The sequence below is a fragment of the Mustela nigripes genome, chromosome 13 (genome assembly GCF_022355385.1).
Source record: "Mustela nigripes isolate SB6536 chromosome 13, MUSNIG.SB6536, whole genome shotgun sequence".
NCBI classification, from domain to species: domain Eukaryota; kingdom Metazoa; phylum Chordata; class Mammalia; order Carnivora; family Mustelidae; genus Mustela; species Mustela nigripes.
This window is the reverse complement of record NC_081569.1, coordinates 73,787,367-73,809,135: the sequence shown is the minus strand read 5'-3', so window position 1 is coordinate 73,809,135 and position 21,769 is coordinate 73,787,367. Positions and strand designations below refer to the sequence as shown.

Below are 21,769 nucleotides of genomic sequence, written 5' to 3'. Positions count from 1 at the left end.
TCTCCTGGACAGAATGGACAGCTGGAAATGATTTAAGAGTAACATCGAAGCAGTTTGTCTATAAGAGCTGGGAGATGGGGACTTGGAGAGGATTCAGGGATTTCCTCCCTTGAACCTGTCGCCACCACTGTTTAAAGCGAACTGAGTTGGGAAGCAACTCAGCCACCAACTAGCTGTGTGACTTTGGGAACACGGCTTCCCCCTCTGGGCCTCTTGGTAAAACCAGCAGATTGGACACGACAGTAGGCAATGCTTAGCTCTAGCAGTGCCAAGTGCTTTGGCAATCTGGGCCGGGCCAGGAGACTGGCTCCACTTTGGAGAAATAGAACCACTCAGAGGCCCTGCCAGAGTGACACGGTGCTGGCCTTCACCCGGAACTACTCTGTTGGTGGAACTGGCAGCCACTCAGAGGGGTCAGTGTTAAGCATACACACCTAGGAGAAATTCACTCTCCCTACAAGATATCTCTGCAGAGTGGCTCGGAGGGAGCCGAGGTTTGCTGTACACATAAGGCAGGTGCCGGGGACAGGTGATCCAACCAAAGCAGCCGCACATGGTGCAGGGTCTGGGGGACACACGGCACAGTAGACATGGAAGGAGAGGGCTGTGGGCTTTGGGATGCGGTTGGGAGGGAGAGCCATGCCAGCACGTCACCATGTGCCAGACTGCTCATTTCAGATGCCCTGCTCACCTTGAAACAGAGGCCTGGGCCCCTAGGTCTAGCTGAAGTAGCTTGTCAGATAGAGATGCCACACTTGGCATCGAGATCCTTGATTTCTGTATGTTGACGCCATTGAAGCAGGGAATAGGGACTTGTCTCCATTGTCTGGAGCCAACTGAGGTAGGCTGACTGTCTCCCCTTAACATTCCCGTGACAAGTGGGATGCTCTCTGTGGCTGGCCATACTCCTACCCTGGCTCCGAGCCCCGGGCTCAGGACGGCCAGCCCCTCCTTGACAGCTGGGCAGACCTAGCCTAGCCTGAGGAAGGTGGCCATGAGACTGGGAATGGGCTGTGACAACCTCATGGATTTGTGTCAGCTGTGATAACTCAAAGGGCAAAGGGTCCCCAAATGAACAGTTCAGGGGAAGTCCACATTACAGAAGGGAATGTAGTTCCGATTCTGAGGCCCAGAATCACACCAGAAGCAAAACTCTGGGGGACATGTGTATATACCTGCCTGTGTGTGACAGGATGATGGGAATACTCGGGGAAAGACATTGAGCCTGGCCTATCCTTCCCCCAGGGTGAAATCACCAGAGGCCCATATCTCACAGCCTTTGACACATTCTCCCAATACCCCAAACTGGGGATGTTTCCATAGGGACACTTGTCCCCAGTTCAAGGCAATTCAGCAAAGCTTTGTGAATTAACTTCTCCACAAAAGGCACAACCGAGGCCCCCAGGGGGCTGTGAGACCACTCCCCGGGGCTGGGGGAGGCCTAGCAGCAAAAGCCCAGGACCTTGGAGTGGGGGGCTCTCCCACCGCCCCGGTCATTGCTCCAAAACCTTGAAGGACAGGGGTGTGCCACTCTTGGCAAAGGCCTTCATCAGACTGCTAGGATAGATGCAGCCAAGCTTCTCTGGAGTTGGGAAGCCCCAAACCCTGTAGAGGGACAGGCTCAGGCGATCCCCAATATAGAAGGGGCCCACCCATTTGGCACTGCTGCCATTCCTGGGGAGGGACAGCAAAAGGACTTGGTCGCCCACATTCCACTCCTTCTCCTGACTCTCCCGCTTGAAACGCCTGTTCTCTGCCTTTTCACTAGCCTTGTCGGCCACCCGCCAGTGCAGCTCCAGCAGCTCCCCAATGAGCTGCAGCAGAAAGACATCCATCTTGAGGCCTTCGATATTGGCACTGCTCATCTCCCACCACAGGGGCTTGCCGAGCCTCACTTCGTCTCCTGTCAGGATCTGGACAGGCGTGGCCTGGGTGGAGGAGGCCCTGAAGGCCAGGTGCAGCAAGGGCAGGGAGGCTGCCCACTTCTTGCCATGCAGGAAGATGAACTCCTTGAGGGCCCTCTTGAATTCCCAGTAGGCGTCGGAGCTGGTCAGGCAGGGGAACTGGAGGTCCCGGCTCAGGGAGGCTGCCTGGGCTCCCAGCGCCAGCCCACAGCTCACCAGGACGTGCCGAGCAAACTGGGGGCCCTGGGCAGCCTCCAGCCTCACGGGGACGCCCCACCTGGCAAACACATGCTGCAGCAGCACCTGGGCCACCGCCGTGTGTGTGTAGGGCTTCAGCGGGAAGGCCTCCACCCACCTGGTGTTGGGGTCAGCCACGATCAGCACATGCTTGTGGCCCTCCTCGCTGATGGTGATGGGGCCCACCACCTCGATCTGCAAGGTGGACCAGGGGGCAGTGGACCGGAGAGGCCACGGGGACTCAATGACCTTCAAGTCACTGCCAGTGAGGTTTCGTGGGATACAGAACAGGCAGCTCCGGCAGTAGTCCCTCACATGCTCCTGCATCCCAGGCCACCACCCCAGCAACCGCAACTTCTTGTAGGTCTCCTCGGGCCGCTGGTGGCCACCCAAGGGTGGGTCATGCACACAGAAAATCAGGTCCCTCCGGAGTTGCCTCGGGACCACCCAGACCCTGGGCCTCTTATCCGCCTTAAACATGAGCAGGCCGCTCTCCTGGTCGAGGCTGAGGGAGTTAAAGACAGAACTGAAGGGGGAGGAGCCGGGCAGTTTCTGCCCAACCCGCAGTTTGGCAATGACCTCAGCCAAGGTGCTGTCACTCTGCTGCAATGCCAGCAAGTCAGGCCTCTTGCCCATGGTGTGGGGGGACACGATGGGAACCGGCACGTCCTTGGGCAGGTCCCACCACTGCCCGCCCCCCTGTGCGCCCTGTTTGGCCAGGGTGTCCACTGTCACGGCAAACAGGGAGCCCCTGTAGGAGGTTCGGTAGATAAATGGGAGGGAGGAGAGGCCAGAGGTGAGTGAGATGATGTATGAGAGCAGGCTTGGGTGAGGTAGCGGGGCCCCATCTGAGGAGAGGAAGCCTCGAGCCCTCCACAGGGGCAGGAGCTCCCAGAGGAGGCTGAAAATCCAGTTGCAGTGCGTGAGGAAAACCACTGGGAGGCGGGACTGGCCGAAGCGCTCCAGGCCACAGGCCACGGCTGCCAGGTGGGCATAGGTTGGTGTGTAAGGGGAACAAGAGAAGGAAAGGGAGACCGGGGCACTGGTGGGAGACAGGACATAGAGACCAAAGCCGGCACACCACTCGTCCTCACGGTAAAAGCAATAGCCCGACATGTGGATGCAGACGAAAGTGGACAGGTCGGAAAAAGGAGGCAGGACCTGGAAAAAGCGAGGCATCGAGGATGCGGGCGTCAGCAGCCGGTTTTCTCCCAGCAGGCCTTGGAGAAGGGTCAATTCCAGGGCCCTCTTGCCTTTGTCCTGTACCAGGAGGGACCATCGGATCAACCATGCTTTGGAAACCCTGCGGCCCTCCTGGGTCTCGGGGCCCACAGTGGTCCGGGAGGCGTAAGAAAGGTCCAGGACCACTGGGGTGTCTCCAATGCAGCGGGAAAAATGTTTGAGGGCCCAGGCCACAGCATAGGGGCTGTCTCCCCCTGACTGGGGGCCCTCACTCTCCTCGTCGGGGAGGAGAGGTTTTGAGGTATAGGCTATGGGGTGCTTCCTCCCTGAGTGCTCCTGATAGACGACGGCCGTCAGGGCCACCTGGCTCACTGTCACCTCCAGACGGAAGGGCAGCTGGGCATTGGGGGCCGTCAGACAGAGGGCAGACACCAGGGCTCGCTTCAGAGCCAGGAAGGCCTTCTCATGCTCCCAGTCCCACTGCCAGTCCGGCTTCTGCTTGAGGAGGCTGTGCAGGGGGCCCACGAGAGCTTCATAGTCGGGAATGACATCACGGTGGGAGTCCATGAACCCCACGAAGAAGGACAGGGCAGTGAAGTTGCTAGGGATGGTCAGCTGAGCCAGCTGGGCCAGGACCTGCTGGCAGGGTGCCTTCCCGTCCCAGGGGATGCCCAGGTAAGGAGAAGCTGGCGCAGGCAGGAGATCAACGTCTAGGGCCCCGTCTGGGGGGTCGTGGAGGCTGAGGCACCGGAGGATTTCCTCAGAAAGGGAAGAGCACTCAGCCATGAACACTGAGGCCAGGGAGGAGTCTGGGGCGTCTTCTTCAGGCAGCTCCTGCGCCCCCTGCCCCTCCCTCTGCTCCTCATCCTGCCCCTCCTTCTCCTCCTGGACGTCCTCTATATTCGGCAGACTCTCGGGAGGCACAAGGTCGACACCGTCACTAGGCTCAGAGGTGCTGGCTGAGCTGGGAGGAAGGGTCTTCCACACCTTCAGGAAGTTGCCCACATCAGTGTCCAGCCTACACCAGAAGAGCAGAGTGGAGGCGCTAAAGGGCCTCGTGGAGGACAGAGGGGCCCCGCAGCAGAAAACCACATCTGCAGAGCCTTGCCTCATGGCCAAGTGTCCCTGTGGCCGGGCCAAGTGCCAGCCAGGGACACAGCAGAGCCTCTGTCAGGACCCCGCCCACCGGCACCCCCTCTACCTCCAGGCTGGGCTGGGCCTCCATTTCAGAGATGCAGCTGCCCCCTGAAGCCTCATCCAACCAAATCCTCATTAACCAAGCAACATTTTCAACCAGATCTAAGCTGATGACTTGGTAAGAGTGAGGCGACTGGCACTTCCAACTGGCCCCAAGAACGAGCAAGCCAGGGGAAGAACAAGAGAGGGAACAGGGCCCGATGAGGGATCGGGAGGGAACAGCAGACAAACGCAGGGAGATGAAACTGAGCGAGCTGGCCCTGGGAACAATCACTGTCCATAAGGTCCTGACCAGAGTTCCCCACGGGGCCCCAGCAACTGGGAGGTGGGCAGTAAGGTAGCTCAAAGGGAGCGGATACCAGGGCATCTGAGTTACTGCAAACCTGGCCCAGGATGACGGTCATATGTGTCTAACCCCAACTGTGAGAATCAAAGACAATACACAGAGGGAAAAATCCATCAGAATGGACTCTAGCACAGCTGGCCTCGTTCACCAGGAAACAAGAACGAGGCTGTCCACAGCAGCACCGGTGCGATAGCATAACATGGAAAATGTCAAATGAGCCTCAAAGAAAGATTCGCTACATCTGCTAGGTACTTGTGGAATGGAATGCCACACAGCCATTAAAATGAACCACGTGAATTCACGTGGCATGGATCTGGGGAAAAAAAACAGTAAGACTTTGAGTACAAATGCCAGCTGTGGCAGGGTGTGTGCAGTATGAAAGCATGTAGGCAAAACTGGAAAACTGAAAACCACACTACGGTTGGTTTATGGAGGCATCAATGCAGGAGAAGTGTGAAGACCTGAAAAATCTAACTACTCTGCTCATCGTTAAGCACTAGACAAACGTTGGCTAGCACTGAGGCGTTTCTGGTCGGTCCCGGGGTGGGGGAGGCAGGGGCTGGGAAGCAGCAGAGGCCCAGCCCATTACCTGTTTGGCTTCTTCAGAAACTCGTCCAGGGTGGGACCATCACGGCCCAGGGGGTCATCTGGCACCATGAAGAGATTCCCCGCAAAGGTGAAGGGTAGCAGGCTGGACCCGGGAAAGAAGAGACGTGGTCATAGGGGAGGCCTTGACCCACCCATGGCCCCATTGCCCTCCCGGGTGTCCGTACAGGGGTTGAGACCCCCATCTCCTCTTGCAGGCAGGTGCTGGTGGGCAGAGGTCCAAGGCCCCTCTCCCGGGCCCAACACCCACTGCCAGGGGCTGCCTGACATCCCCAAGCAAGAAATAGCTCCAGCCCTGGGGATCACCTCACCGATCTTTGACCATCAGTTTCTTGGAATTATTCATCAGGATGTGGAGCTGCTCGTTGGTAACGATGATGCCGTCTGTCTCCTCTGCGAGCTTCACCATGAACCTGCAGGGAGAGGGGCTGCTGCTCACCACCAAGAAACCCTCCCTTGCCAGGCCTTTGGGGAAAATGAACTCGCATTGCACGCGGAGGTGTGCTGACCAAAGAGGCTGCCCCAGTGGTCGGGGAGCCAGGGCTCAGGAGCCCATGCCCTTGTCTATGCAGCCATCCAGGGTCACCACTAGCCCCTGAGAGGGGGAGGTTGGATGCACACCCCCAACCATACAGGGGTCTGTACATACAAGCACAGACCCCTACTGAAGAGACACACATTCACAGACACATGCACAGACACGCACACGGGAACCCGCACACTCGCCCGCATTCACACATGCGTTTTTTACCGCTACTGTTTCCACATAGACAAAATGGACAAAAAATACCTACCCTGTATGACTGTGAGGATTAAACTAAGTGAGATGGGATACTGAAGTGCCTGCCTCAGTGCCTCCCACACAGCATGCACACAAATATTCCATTATTCCTCTTCACCAGTGCACAACATTCCCATACGTGCCAAGACAGATATACATACGTCTCTTTGTACGTATACACGCTACATATATACACCTGTATGTATGTATGTATATACATATAACCATATATAAAAACACATACCTGAATAAACAAATCCACTTTTCCAAGGATCACCTCTCCTTGAAAGAGGGCTGTGACCAGGAAAGAAAGCAAAGGCCACCTACTTCTCGGCATTCCCCGGAAGCGGCCATTCTGGTGGCCGCAAGCATGCTATTCCACAAGTGCCCAGCAGAGGGGCCTCTGCAGAAAAGCCACCTTCCCTCAAAGCCAGCCCCGAAATTGGAGGCACTTCAAGACCTTATCAAAGGGCCTAGCCCTTGAAGGAGGGATGCCTGGGCTATCATGCCCAGCCCTTCCTAGCCTGGGTAGAGGCCAGGTCTTGGGAAAAGTGGGCAGAAGCCGAACTTCTCAGTGCCCAGCACAGGAGGTGCCTAAGGGCAGCCAAGACCTGCGTGTGCCCGGCATCGGCTCCAGCCTAGGACCAGTGACCAGGGCAGGACAGTCCCTACCCCCACAGAGGCAGCATCACAACCCTCACCCGCACCACCCCCTACCCCTACCCCCGCCCGGGGCATACTGTCCTTCAGCCACGCTGGGGACTAGGTGTTTAGGACTGACAAGTAGAGAGGTCCTAGGGCTTTATCAAGGAGACAGGGCCAGTCAAACTCCATTTTCAGAGCCCAGCCAGGGCTCCAAGCACATACAGTCACACACATGCCTCCTCCAGGTGCCAGGGCTGGAGGAAGGAAAAGACTGAGGCAGTTCCTTGAGACATGAACTTTAGCCCAAACTGGAGCCCTGAATTAGTCACTTGGGGAAGCAGCTCACTAGAAACACCGGAAGTCCCCTGGGCTAGTCTACCCAAAGTGGTGGGTCTCAGCTGGTAGGTCACAGGAGAAGAAAGCCTGTTGACTAAGGGAATGCAGCTGCAGAGTCCCAAAATCGGACTCACCCTTGGCCTTGGGTAGGGCCAATCTTGGAGCCCTCTCCTCATGGCATCCCTCCCTCTGCCTCCAGAGGGCCCCATGCCCCAGGCCATCCTCTCCAAGGTGCCCCTCATGCCCCTCAGAAATGCCGGCCTCCATCTCCCCAGAGCAGAGGAGGCAGGACCCCGCCTGACACAACTGCCCAGCCCCCCTCCGCCACCACCCAAGCCCGCCCCCTGAGCCCTACAGAAGGTAGGCCTGGGACTGGCACACCTGTAGTCGTAGGTGGTGATCTTCTTGCCATTCTCAAGCTGGGAGGGGGTGATTGAAAGCATCTTGAGGGAGTGCAGCTTCGTCAGGAAGTGGCTCTCTGGAGGCGAAAGGCAGAAGACAGATATGCTCAGAGGACAGGCCACCAGGCAGAGGCCACAGTCGGGACAGAGAGGCAGCGGGCAGCTCACCTCTCACCCTCCGGTTCTTCTTCAGCTGCCAGGTAGGTACGAACACAGTGACCTCTCGGTGGCCCCGGTTCCAGAAATACTGCACCGCCATGGCAATGCCACGGCAGGAGAAGAAGTGCTGGAGGCCATGCCTGGAGGGGCGGGGGAGCGGGCAGGAGATGAACAAGTTCCTCCTGAGGAACATGGCCCTGCCCCTCAGCCCTCCCTCAGAGCCAGGCAATGCCACGCACCCACATCTGCGCCGACAATGCCCTTGTCCCTTTCATCCATCATCGAACATTCTGGAAAGACCCACTCTGTAAGTGTGTGTTTGCATGCTTGGGTGGGGGGTATGTTGCACACCTGCGTATGTGTGAGTACGTGCACGCGCGTGTGCATGCACATGAATAGGGCCCTCCAGGGCAAAAGGAAAAAGAAGGCAACCTCTACACCCAAAGAACTCAATTCAGGGCTAGAAGCAAAAGAGCAGCCATTGCCACTACGTGTCTGCTGGGAGCACGTTCAGCACAGTAACTCCCATCTTCTGTGGGGAAGACCACAGGTCTCCCACACACCTGGGCGAACACATGTACAGCAGTAAACTCTGGGCAAGCAGGATGGTCTCTAAGGGTTGGTTAGCGGAGGCAGGAAAGGCCACATAAAGGACACCTGGGCTGGGCCGCCAGGCTCCGGCTCAACACTAACCGCTGGCCTGGGGTTGACAAACACCATACCACGTGCAACAGGCCACAGTGGGAGCACAGGCCTTGGCAGGGGACAGATGGGAAGCCAAGGCCAGCCTGGCCCCTTACTAGGCTCTGGAATCTGGGGCAAGATTCATCACCTCTTTGGGCCTGGTTCTGCTTCCATCAAAGCGGAAGAAGAGAAATCTCCCTTCTCGGGGCTGTCTTAACCTTTCCGTGCACACTGCCGTTTCCCCATTTGAACCCTGTGGCCCCACCCGCAGAGGTCAAGAGGGGATGCCACACTCTGTCCCCCTGGGCCACCCCACACCCATGGGTACTCACACCATGGCCACACTGCTCCCATCGATGACCACTCGCCGCAGACCCTGGTTCCCGGGTTCCCCCGACAGGTTCAGCTCAAAAGGGGTGTTCAGGGCCTCGTGGTACCTCTGGAAGCTGGTCACCGTGCTGTTTGCCTGTGGATGGCGAGGCGGCTGCCTCGGGGCTCCCTCCCGCGCCCCCAGGAACCCCTCTGTCTGAGCTTGGTGCTTACGACTGGGAGCTGAGGTGCTGCCGGACTGGGGGCCCTGCCTTTCGGCCTCCGCCTTGCCCTTTGGGAAGGAGGCGTCACCCCTTGACGAAGACTGGCCCTCGCTCGGGAGTTTGGCCGCACCCAAGACCGGTCCCGAATCTGCGAGTGTCTTCTGAGCCGCAGTTTTGGGAGCTCTGGGGGCTTTGGGGCCAGCAGACCCTGTTTTGGCTAGAGGCCCAGTTTGGGCTTTGGGAGCTTTGGGCCCTGCAGGTGACGATTTTGCCGAAGGCGTTTTCTGAGCTGCGGGAGCTTTTGGATTTGCAGGTGCCCCTGGAGTTGCTGATGCTGGCGGAGCCACGGCTGTCTTCTGAGCCGAGGGCACCCCTGGAGCTGCTGGCTTCGTGGGGGCCGAAGGCACTTCGAGAGCTGCAGGTTCCGCAGGGACTGCTAGCGTCGTCTGGGCTGTAGGCACTTTGGGGACAGCAGGCAGCCCTTGATCCGCAGGTGGGGTTTGAGCTGTGGCCACTGCTGCAGCCATGGGCACTTCAAGAGTTTCAGGCACTGTTTGAGCATCAGGTACTGATGGCGCGGTCAGCCCCCCTTGAGCCACGGGCCCCCCCTGAGCTGTAGACACTCCTTGCCCTGGCAGCAGCGCCGGAAAGGGCCCCTCTTCTGGCCCCTTACTGTCCCACTGCCCGCTTCCTTGATCCCCTGGCTCGCTTCCAGTTTGCAGTGGCGGTACAGAGGTCAAGGGTGGTCCTATCTGGGGAAGTCCGGGGCTAGTCTTGTCCTTTACACCTGAGCCCCCTGAGACTACCAATAAACTCATGACTTTCGGGGGGGTCTCCGGCCTCGGGCAGTTCTGTAGGGCTGCCTCTCCTCCTGGTCCCGCCTCTGGTCTGCACTCGGGGCTTTCCATGCTGGACAAAGGAACCAGCTCCTTCTGCTTCCACTCGAGATTCAAGGGCAAAGGATTCTGCCCTGGTAGCTTGAACTGAATGGGGCCTAGGGGCCTCTGCCAGAAGGGGAAACTGAAGCACGCCTGGGACAGGAGCCAGGCCAGGTGGAGGGAGTGCAGCTCATTGATCCTCCAGAAGGTGGCGGCGATAGCCCCGGGCCACAAGGGCCCAAAGGCAGGCCCAGGGGTCCAGGCCTTCCAGGGCGGGCACAATCCCAGGGCTGACACTGGGGGCTGGAAGGGGACTTTGTCTTCCGCTCTCTGGCCTGGCTTCTGCTGGGACAGGGCCTGTGCATGGGGTGCAGAGTCCTGGCTGCTGGTGGCTCGCGCTGGCCCTTCCTCTCGACCGCTGTCTGCGCCACCATGGCTGTTGGAATTGACCCTAGAAAAAGCCCACGTTTATTGGAAGGGTGGTTAAACCACAAAAGTCCCCCACAACTTCCTTGGGGTGGGGGAGCAGGGAGAGGATCAGAGAAGCAGAGAGCTTCTTCAGCAGAACTTACCGTACCAGCTGGTTTGCTGTTTCCTGTTGTGTGTTCTGGCCCGGCGCACCCAAGACCAGGGCCCTGGTGGCTCCCAGGCTGGTTAACCTCTTGGAATGTTCTTGATTCCTGTTCTGGAGGGTCCCCACCTCCAGGAAGGGCCCAGGACCGTCTCCCACAGACACCATGGCCGGGCCTTCCTTCTGCTGGTGAGGAGGGCAGATCAGGACCTCGGGGTCAGAGCGGGACTCGGAAGTGCCGATGCGGCCGAGCCACTCGATGATGTCCTCCTTGCCTGCAGCGTCCCGCACCAGGCTCAGCAGCAGCTCTTGGACCGCTGGGGGCAGCTGCAGCAGATCCCCTGCATACTGGTCACCGCGGATCCAGACCAGGGCCCCGAAGGCCCTGGTCACCTCGGCCTCCCAGATCCCCCGAGGGGTAAGCAGAGCGGCAGGGCCCCAGCGCAGCCGCCCCACCAGCTCCTCCAGCCAGTTCTGGGTCATGATGAAAGACTCAGTCAGCCCCCCCACCATCAGGGAGCCAGGGGGGCCAGGCACCAGGTAGGCCAGAGTGCTCCAGCAGAGACAGTCGAGAAAGAGGCCCTGGGCCCCAAGGAAGGCGCAGTGCAGGGCCTGTGGGTAGCGAACCTCCTTCCACAGCTCCGGGCTGCACAGGCCCTTCAGATATTCCTGAAGCCACAGTGGGGAGAGGAAGCACAAAGGAAGTCATCCTTTTATGGGCTTGCACTCACTGGCTTGCACTCCCCACCCCAAGGCCTGCCCCTCCCCAGGGACTTGTCCTACCATAATCCAATGCTGCCCCCATGGCCAGCCCCTCTCTCCTGGTCCTGCCCCCTCACACACTCATTTCTTCCCAGGGAACTCTCCCAAGAGATGAGGGAGGCACCCAGGGGAAGGGGAAAACACCTAGACTTGGAGTCAGGGCCCTTGCTCTAGTTCCAACTCGGCTGCACCAGGTGAGGCAGGTTAACTGTGGAACTTTACCTGTTTCCTGAGACCTCTGTCCCTTTGCCTGTAAGATGGCAGGTTAAGTGAGATACCCCAGTCCTAACCTGCAATTCTAGAAACAGGAGCCAGCTAGAAGGGGAATTGTACACTACTGAGTATCCTCCCCGTGCCAGGAACCTATGCGACCTGGGGCAAGTGATCTACCCTCCCTGTGCCTGCGATTCCTCATCTGTAAAATGGGGATAACAGTCCTCCCTCATGAGGCTAATATGGAGCTTCAATGCATTAATACAAAGAAGTGCTTAGCCTAAAGTCTGGCTCAGCCTATTCCCATTCTGCATGCTCAGAAGGGACACCTCGCTTGCCCGATGACACACAGCTACAGGCTGACGGGCCAGGAACACAATCCACCTCTGTCTGACTCTGAAACCAGGGCTCTTTCCACCTCCTCAGACTACACAGTGACCACAGGGTAATCCTGTGGGATTCTGGCTTAATCCCCCTACAGAAGGTCTCTAGCACAACCCATACCTATAACCATGGTAACTCTGTTGCCCAGAGGGAAGAGAGGAGGAGGTAAGTCACTGGGCCAGCATCCAGGGGAGCCCCACAGATATGCATGATGGCTGAACCAGAACGAAGGCCTCTGGCTCTCTGGGCAGACCATCTCCTCATGTTTACAGGCCTCACACACTCAGGCTTCAGCAGCCGCTGGGAGGGGACAGGTTGGAGCTCTCCCCTGCGCGGCTAAGCTATACCAGCATGGCCCCATGAGTTCCATGGGAGCATGGACACTCCCACTTCATCAGCCAACCCATGTCAATAACACTCGCCCTCATGTCCCTCCTGTTCCTCCACATCCCCACATCCCTGATTGTCATCCCTCTTCCTATTTTCCCCTAACAGTTCCATTAGGGTGCAAAGGCTGCATTTTAGATCTCCAGCAGCTGTTCTAAAGACCACTCCAGCCCCCCGCTCAGAACTGTGCTTACCTCTTCGACCTGCGCTGGGCCACAGGCCTCCAACCCCTTCCCCAAAGGGCCTAAAATACACCTAGGCACTTAGGCCCAGGTCTAACCTCTTCGAGATCAGTCCAAAACCAGCTCAAAACCTGATAGACATCCGAAGCCAACCCCTCCCACCCAGAACCTTAGCAGGTCCCACTGCCCAGCAGGGTGAATCTGACCAGGAGCGGGATAACTGTCACAGACCTTAACCAATCCCCACCCCAGCACCCTACATTCCAATTACTTGAAAAACAATATGTAAAAATGAAGAAACATGCTAGAGAAGAAGACTGTGGGTGGTTTCTTCTCTTTGTGCAAAGAGCTTAAAATAGTTATTGTTCCATTAACTGTTCAATATTTTTTAAAAGACAGATTAAAAACTAAGACCATTTTCCAAATAATAAATGTGAACTAATATTCATTGAATACTTACTGTGTATCAGGCTTATATACACATGATCTCATGAGATTTCCTCTCTCAGCCCTAGAAGGAAATGGCTACAATCCCCATTTTAGATGAGCAAGGAAGGGCACAAGTCCAAGGTTACACAGATAGTGGGCTGGGATACTCAGGCACCCTGACTCCAAAGTCTGGGGCCTTAGCCATGGGGCTGTCTATACCATTCAGCAAAAAAAGGTAAAGAAACAACAGAGTTGTAAGCTTGAGCCCCACGTTGGGTATACAGATTACTTTAAAATAAAATAAAATAAATAATAAGTAAAATGTAAAAGTAAAAACAAATAAATAAAAAGGTAGACTGAGGCAAAGTTGTTTGAGGAGTAGTTAGAGCTGGGGAGATCAACCAGCCCCTCACATGAAGGCTGGGCAAGTACCTTCACATACCGTGAGGTTTGCTCTCTAGACAAACTAGCAGGCGGGAAACAAGGTCCTGGGATTAGAGGTTCATCACCATACTTGAGGGTGTGGAGACCATACAAAAAAACATGAAGGAAGGGAAGAGGGCCAAATGATGAAGTCTGCAATGAAAGCTGAACGCAGAGCAACTCATTCTTCCCATTCAGCATCTCAGCAGCCAGACCGTGACCCTCCAGGACAGAACAGAGAAATACATTCTGGAAATCTGGCCAGCCAGAGAGCAAAGACCTACAGATCACCAAACAGGCTCCCTGATAGACAGCACCCTCAGGTCTCTGCACAAACAAGTTCAAAACCAACCAGAGTCAGCCTCGTGCAAGGATTACCATGACACATGGGGAAAACTTCTAATGTGAAATAAACACACAGGGGTGCCTGGGTGGCCCAGTCCCTTAAGCATCTGACTCTTGATCTTAGCTCAGGTCTTGATCTCACGGTCAAAAAAAAAAAAAAAGTAAAGATGGAAGGAAAAAAAAAAGAAAACATACAGAAAGGGGCAGGGAACAATTTGAAGGAAGAGAAACAAGGCAGAGAGAAGAAAACTCCAAAACATTTACTATCATTGCTCTCTCAGGGGGATAATACACAACACTGGCACATTAAACAAGAATAGGATACTATTTTTTTTTCCAAGATTTATTTTTTTGAGGAAGAGTGTGTGTGCAAGCGGGGAGGGCTGGCAGAGGGAGAGGGAGAATCTTCAGGCAGACCCTGGTTAGTGTGGAGCCCGAGGCAGGGCTTGATCCCAAGACCCTGAAACCACAACCTGAGCCATAACCAAGAGTCAGCCGCTTAACTTATTGAACCACCCAGACACCCCTTTGAAAAGAGAATTCAGAGAAACATAAGTGACTTTTTTTTTTAAGATTTTATTTTTAAGTAATCTCTATACCCAAGATGGGGCTCAAACCTACAACCTGAGATCAAGAGTCACATGCTCCACCAACTGAGCCACTCAGGCACCCCCATAAATGACTTTAAAATATTAAAAAATATGATGGCAGTGGAGCACCTGACTCTTGATTTCAGCTCAGATCATGATCTCGGGGTCATGGGACTGAGCTCCAGGTCAGGCTCCATACCCAGTGAGGAGTCTGCTTGAGATTCTCTCCCTCTCACTCTGCTCCTACCCTCTCCCAAATAAATATATAAGATCTTTTAGAAAATTAAAAAATAAAAAGGTTGGAAGATAAACTTCATGAAAACTCCAGAAAACAGAGCAAAAAGTCAGAATTGGAGAACAGGAGAAAAAATAAGAATAAGTACACCAGGCCAGAAAGCTCAATGTCTGAAGAGGAGTTCCAGAGAGGTTAAGAAACACAGGGGAGAATCATCAACGAAATAGTTTCTGAAAATTTTCTAGATCTGAAGAACATGAGTGTCCAGACAGACAAGCCCACAGAGCACCTGTGCCACAGAGCACATCTGAAGATGGATGAGACAGACCCAAACAACGGGTTCCTACTGAGAAACCTCAAAACAGTGGGAAAACTACAAACTTCCAGAGGGAAGACATTTCACACACAAAGGACCGAGGTCCTGGAAGAGCTTCAGATGTCCCAAGAGCAAGAAGTCAATGGTGTAAGGTCTCTGCCTGGCTGGCTCAGTGGGTTCAAGCCTCTGCCTTCAGCTCAGGTCATGATCTCAGGCTCTCTCCTCAGCAGGGAGCCTGCTTCCTCCTCTCTCTCTGCCTACTCTCTCTGCCTACTTGTGATCTCTGTCTGTTAAATAAATTAAAAAACAAAACAAAACAAAAAAACACCTTTGGGTTGCGGGAGGGGGTTTCTCGGGAAGCTACTAAGGAATATCTTCCAGCTAATCAACAAAGGAAACCAAGAAAGGACATGGGAAGAAAGCAAAGAATCTCCAGGATGATGACAAAGACAGATCTCTGAATGGATCCACCCATTCAACAAATCATCACTGAGCACCTACTAGGTGCCAGCCACTGTTCTAAGAACACAGGCATCCGCAGGCAAGGGGGACAGCTAGTTTGGTCTAGAGGGTCAGACTCCAGAGACAAGCTCGTTGAGAGCAGTCACCAGCATACCCTTCAGCACTGTACCATCTTTCTCACTTGATGACACCACCGATGGATGTGCTCCACCAACCCAAGAAAGAAAAAGACATTCAGTCCAGGAAACAAGGCATTTAACAAAAAAAAACAGGCAAATGATGCCAAGGACAGCAAACTGAAGTCTCAGATGCCAGCTGTGCAGTCCTGGCTAGACAGATGTCCTCAGGGTGAACAACACCCTGAGCACATAGATTGACCTTCTAGAAAACTGTAGTGAGAGGCTACTGAAATTGTAAGAATTGGCTACAGGTACAAAGGAAAACCAGCAAATTGAAAAATAAGGGGTTCTTAGCCTTAGTGAAGCACAAGTCAGAAAGAAAACATAAGCAGAATACAGGGCAATGCCCAGATGTGAGTGACACAGGTTTGACAGAAAACTGAAATATATAACTCTATTGGGAAAAAAGGATGACGATGTAAGGGACTAAAAAAACTAATAGTACACTATCTGTTATTTAATTGAATTTAAATTTTAGGGACACCTGCGTGGCTCAGTTGATTAAGCAACTGCCTTTGGCTCAGGTCATGATCCTGAAGTCATAGGATCGAGTCCCACATCAGGCTCCCTGCTCGGCAAGGAGTCTGCTTCTCCCACTGACCTCTCTCCTCTCATGCTCTCTCTCTCTCTCTCTCAAATAAATAAATAAAATCTTAAAAAAAAAATTGAATTTAAATTTTAAAAAGAGAAAAATACATGAAAAAAATAAAACCAATTAATCAAAAGATAATATACATATATACATATATATACACACACATATATATGTGTATATATATACATATACTTTTTTTTAGGAATGTGGAGATGAGGAAATGCCACAGGGAGTACTGTCTAGGAGGAATAGCACAGAAGAGGCAGTTGGGAGGAACACAGCAGGGAATCATGGTGTCCTACTGTCTGCTTTTTGAAAAGTATTGGACTTTTTAATTGTGCATTACCTTTATAGAAGAAAAATTAAGTTTAAAAAAAGAGAGAGAGATTAGTTGCCCAAAACACAATTAGGTAAGAGACTGACAATCAGCCCCTGGGGGCGGTGGGGTGGGGGGTGGCGCGATGATAGCCCTGATTTGTAGCATTTGACAATTTCTATGGCATAACTACTCCCACAATGGCTGATTTCAAACTACCAGTGGGGCACCACTGGTTTGCAAACTTCCTGAAACAGTAGGGATTAGTAGCACCCAGCTCCAGCAAATCCCTGACCACCAACTTCCATGTGACTTGCTTACGAAGTGGATCAAGGGACCTATCAGCTTCCATCTGACAAGCCAAGCCCAAAGTCAGCAAACCACGCCCTGCCCCACAGCTCTCTGAACCCAGTCTCTGGTTCCCCCTCCCCTCCCTCCATCATCTCCAGAAAGGAGGTATCTCCAGAAAGGAGGCATCTCCAGAAAGGAGGAAAGTGAAATGTCCCCTCTCCTCTCTGTGCTCAATGCTTCCTTGCCATTGTCAAAGACAGTGCGCTGAGCAGGGCTTGTCCCTGGGAAACTCTGATCACTATTAAAACTCTCCTTTCAGGGACACCTGGGTGCCTCAGACAGTGAAGTGTCTGCCTTTGGCTCAGGTCATGATCCCAGGGTCCTGGGACCCAGTCCGGCATTGGACTCCCCGCTTGGTGGGAAGCCTGCTTCGCCCCCTGCCTGCCGCTTCCCCTGCTTGTGCGTGCTCTCTCGCTCTAACAAATAAATAAAATCTAATTAAATAAATAAATAAACCCCTCCTTTCCACTTGCTGATCTCACCTCAGAGAGGCCAGGCCCCCCCCCCCAGTGTTTGTTTCTTGCCACCTGGGAAGGTGATTTCTGGCAAATGACTTCATTATTTCTTAAATCCCACCACAACAGAACAATTTAAAGGCACTCGAGTTCTACGGACATTTTCCTGGAAAGCCAATGAGTAGAATTCAGAAGCATACCCAGGCCCTCCTCCAGATGAGCCGGTCTCCTTCACCCCTCCTCCCCTCCCCATCCAGCACCCCCCATGCTCACCCCTCTCCCATCCGTCAGCCTCTGGTCTCACTAGTCCTCTCTGCCCGTTGGCCTGAGTATCACAGCACGTTATCAAAGTGCAGGCTTCGGTGTCCCCACAGCTGGGATTAGAGTCAGCCCCAGCACCTCCACATGGAAGCCACAAGACATCATCAGACTTGAGAAATTGTCACGGATCAGATTGCTCGACCCTGGGGAGCATTTCATCTTACTTTAATTTCAGCTTTTCATTTTACAAACAAGGAGACTGAGAATCAGAGACAAAAGCAGTCATTCAAAGTTGTACAGTAATAACTGACATCTGTGGTGGCTGGGTCGGTAGGTTCAGCGCCTGGCTCTTGGTTTTAGCTCAGGCCACCAGCTCAGGGTCCTAGGATGGAGGCACCTCCCCCACCCCCATGGAGTCTGCTTGAGGATTCTCTTCCTCTTCCTCTGCCCCTCCCCTCAAAATAAATAAATCTTTAGGGGCGCCTGGGTGGCTCAGTGGGTTAAGCCGCTGCCTTCGGCTCGGGTCGTGATCTCAGGGTCCTGGGATGGAGTCCCGCATCGCATCGGGCTCTCTGCTCAGCAGGGAGCCTGCTTCCTCCTCTCTCTCTCTGCCTGCCTCTCTGCCTACTTGTAATCTCTCTCTGTCAAATAAATAAAATCTTTTAAATAAATAAATAAATAAATTTTTTAAAAAGAGTAACAATAACTGACATCTATATCACATAGCTCTCCACATTCGCGAACATTCTTTTTTTTCTTTTAAAGATTTTATTTATTTCTTTGACAGAGATCACAAGTAGGCAGAGAGGCAGGCAGAGAGAGAGAGAAGCAGGCTCCCTGCTGAGCAGAGAGCCCAATTCGGGACTCAATCCCAAGATGCTGGGATCATGACCTGAGCTGAAGGCAGAGGCTTAACCCACTGAGCCACCCAGGTGTCCCCACATTTGCGAACATTCTTAAGCCTGCATTATTTCAGCAGACTCACAACCCCTCCATGATATGGGTGTTATATTATTATTTTATAGATGAAGAAATAGGCTCCAGAGAGAGTCAATTATTTGACCCAGGTCACCCAGTTAGAGGCTAGAAAACCCTGATCTCGAATTCTCTCTGCCACATCCCTCAGTCCCAGACACAGCTTGGTGACAACAGGGTGAGCCCAGATCTCCTGAGTCCTGGGACAAAGCCTTATCCTCCCACCCTCCCTGCTCTCCTGCTCCAAACCTCCAACCGTGTCTTCTCTCTGCTCATTTTGTGCAATAAGAGAGGAACTAACCTAGAAGACCCTCATGTTATATTTCCATCTTAAACAGGGCCTTTCCCGGAGGGAAGACAGAGGGGAAGGAGGGGACAGGTAGGGGAATCAAGAAAGCCACTGGTTTCTTGGGCCTGGGGTGTGAGGGAGGGAGTGGCCCACGGAACCCTGAGACAGTAGTAGGAGCAGGCAGGTCTGGAGAAGCTGATCCAGGATTTAAAGCAAGGGGGCAGGAGTGCTAGGCATCTCTGAAAATACAAATCAAAAGGGTGAGTTGTTCTATTTCAAATTAATAAAAAGATTAAGAATTGGGGCGCCTAAGTAGCACAGTTGGTTAAGCATCTGCTTTTAGCTCAGGTCATTTTCCCCCCGAGTCCTGGGATCGAGCCCTGAGAGCCTCTAGCCCCGAGTGGGGCTTCCTGCTCTGCGGGAGCCTGCTTCTCCCTCTCCCTGCCATTCCGCCTGCTTGTACTCTCTCTCTCTGTCAAACAAATAAATACAATCTTTAAAACAAAAAATAAAATAAAATAATAAAGATTAAGAACCCAAAACAACCCCAAAGGCTCCTCTTATTAGCCCACCCTATTCTAGCTACGGAAAAGTCTGAATCTCAGGGGCTCCAGCCCATCCATTCTCTGGGCAGGCACCCCTCCCCTCCCCCTACACCTCTGTCAGAACTGGAAAAACCGCTGACCAAGCAGCTCAGTGGAGGGGCTGAGGGAGGAACTTTCCAGCCTGCCTGCCTGCCACTGGCCAGTGTATTCTGGGCTCCACCACCCATGGCCTTGACCAATTAGGATACTGGCATGGACCCAGCTGGAGAAGGGGTGTGTGTTGGGGGGATGGGGGGTGAGAAGTGCAAAGGAAGTGGGTGACCTGGGACCCAGGAAAGCTGCAGCATTCCTTCCAGGAAAAGATAAGGGAATCTAGAGAAAGAGGGAGACCTTGGCCATGACTGGGAGTCAGAGGGAACCCGAGAGGCCCAAGTGGAGAAGTTTGTGAGAGAAGCCAGAGAGAATGCAAGAGAGGTGCACTGTGATCTAGCCTGTCCAGCACCCAGCCCCACACAGCAACCCCTTTCATCTGAAAGCCCATAGCCCTCCTCCAAGATTCCCACCCATCCCCAAGGACCACTGTCTTCCAGAGCATCTGCGCGTGCGCGCGCACACACACACACACACACACACACAGCCCCTGCAAGAGGCTGCCTAGGGCATCAAGAGTGTGGGGCAGGGAACCCAAAGCCCTGGGTTCTAATTCCAGCACTTGCCACCCTCCCCCATCCCCACCTGACACTGTGATGTCAAGCAAGACCCTTACCCTCTCCAATCCCCAATACCACATCTGTAAAATGCCAGCATTGCTCTAGAAGGGTCTCTAAGGGCACCTCCTGTCCAGCACTCTGAGAGGCTCCAAGGGGGCAGCTCAGGATTTACGGAGACTTAAAAGGAGACAGAAGGACCTGCGCCTTCCAGCTTCTTGGTAGAGAACAAAGAGATACTGCCGAGGCCATAGAAATGCTAAACCTGGGCGCCAGGGTGGCTCAGTGGGTTAAAGCCTATGCCTTCGGGTCAGGTCAGGATGCCACGGTCCTGAGATCGAGCCCCGCATCAGGATCTCTGCTCGGTGGCCTGTTCCCCACCCCACCCACCCCCCGCCTGCCTCTCTGCCTACCTGTGATCTCTCTGTCAAATAAATAAATAAAATCTTTTAAAAAAGAAGGAAAGAAAGAAATGCTGGACCTTAAGTTGTTCCCCAGATGAGGGAGCAGGCTATGGATGCTGGGGTCCTGGCCATGTAAGGCTCATGGGGGAACACACACCATGGAGGTTCTCTCAGCGCACTTGAGAGACAGAAGTAACATGCAGGAGAGAGCCGAAAAGAAAAAGGGAACCAGAGGGAAGGAACCAAGGCTGCAGATCTGGAAAGACAGGAGACTGGCCCACTACCTGACCGCCATAGTGCCTAATCCAGGTCGAGGGACCTCTGGGGACCCCCGCCTCTCCTGGGCAGGGGAGCGCGAGAGGAGTCTGGCTGGAAGGGGCGGGTGGGGTAGGGACGAGCTGTTTACCTTGGCTTTGCTCATGTTCTCCTTGGGCCCCTCGAGCTGCAGCCAGAAGTAGGGGGTGTCTGGGCGGCTCTGGAAGGCGTTCAGCTTGACCCTGAAGATGCGCTGCACTTGCAGCCGCTGCCGCTGCACCCGGGGCTTTGATTTGGTCTGCACCATGAACCATTCCTGCGCCGGAGGGTCGCCCCCGGACAGGAGCATGGCTGCCCCGCCCGTCCCTGGAAAGAGGGCGCCGACAGTGTCACCGGGCTCCCAGCGCGGGAGGCACCCCAGCCGAGTGCCCGAGGAGCCCAGGCCACGCCCCCTCCTGCGAGGGGCGCGCCCCCCCCCGCCGGGGCAGCGGTCCACCCGGCTCTCGTACCCTCCCGCCACCGCCCGGGCGCCGGTCCGCCCGAGCTGCGTCTCTTTTGGCGGCGGCTCCCGCGACAACCTCTTCCTGCCAGGGGCTGCAGCTGGGGGTGGGACCGCTGGGGCTCCCGCCGCCCTTCCCTCCGCGCCCAGCCTTTCCCCTTCACCACTGCGTCAGCCCCCGCAAGATGAACCCTCTCTCCGCCCCCCGGGTGGTTAGAAGGGGCGCGGAAGGCCGGGGGAGGGGGCGACGAGGTGGGGGGAAGGGACGGGAGGGTCCTCGAAACCTCCGCCTTCCACCCAAGTTTTAGGCCGCGAGCCAGAATCAGGGGTCAAAGTTAATTTCCTTCCACGTTCCCCTTTCCTGGGTGGAAGGAAGAGGAAGGGGAAGGAGGGGCGTTCGGTGCGGGAGAGGGGGCTTGGTTTCTGGGACTTTCTCCCAGCTCCTCCCACCGCGCCCCTCCCAGCCCTCCCTGGAGTAGCTAACCGGTGCCACTCCTCCCCCTGCACCACTACCCCGCCCACCCCCACCCCCTCAAGGAAAGGGTTAAGGGAGAGCAGGGTGGGGAGCGGGGGAGGCTGGGGCCTGAGGAAACTCCGGGCTGGAAACCTAGCAGGAAGCTGAGAGAAAAGGCCCCGCCTCCCCACCCCACCCCCAAGTCTGGGGACTGCCAGCCGGGGCTGGCAGACAGCCCAGACCCTCCTGAAGCCCCCGGGGCTGGAGGGGCGGGAGAGCCGCCCGAGTTTTCAGAC

The 21,769-nt window shown here is 54.8% G+C and overlaps 1 protein-coding gene across 3 annotated transcripts; it reads right to left on the bottom strand.

Annotated features, from left to right (window-relative positions):
• Positions 1-874: 874 nt before the first annotated feature.
• NYNRIN (NYN domain and retroviral integrase containing) lies at positions 875-21,482 on the bottom strand. Of its 3 annotated transcripts, none has more exons than XM_059373008.1 (8): positions 20,672-21,482; positions 10,462-11,129; positions 8,811-10,340; positions 7,804-7,934; positions 7,616-7,712; positions 5,784-5,885; positions 5,456-5,557; positions 875-4,341 (listed from the first exon to the last, which is right to left on the bottom strand). In XM_059373008.1, exons 1-8 carry the CDS (start codon positions 20,867-20,869, stop codon positions 1,494-1,496), a joined length of 5,676 nt encoding a protein of 1,891 aa, XP_059228991.1. In that variant the 5' UTR covers positions 20,870-21,482; the 3' UTR covers positions 875-1,493. The 3 variants fall into 3 exon arrangements, with proteins under 3 accessions (XP_059228991.1, XP_059228992.1, XP_059228993.1); XM_059373009.1 differs by having other exon boundaries at positions 10,462-10,646; positions 20,672-21,481; XM_059373010.1 differs by having other exon boundaries at positions 10,462-10,643; positions 20,672-21,481.
• Positions 21,483-21,769: the final 287 nt, after the last annotated feature.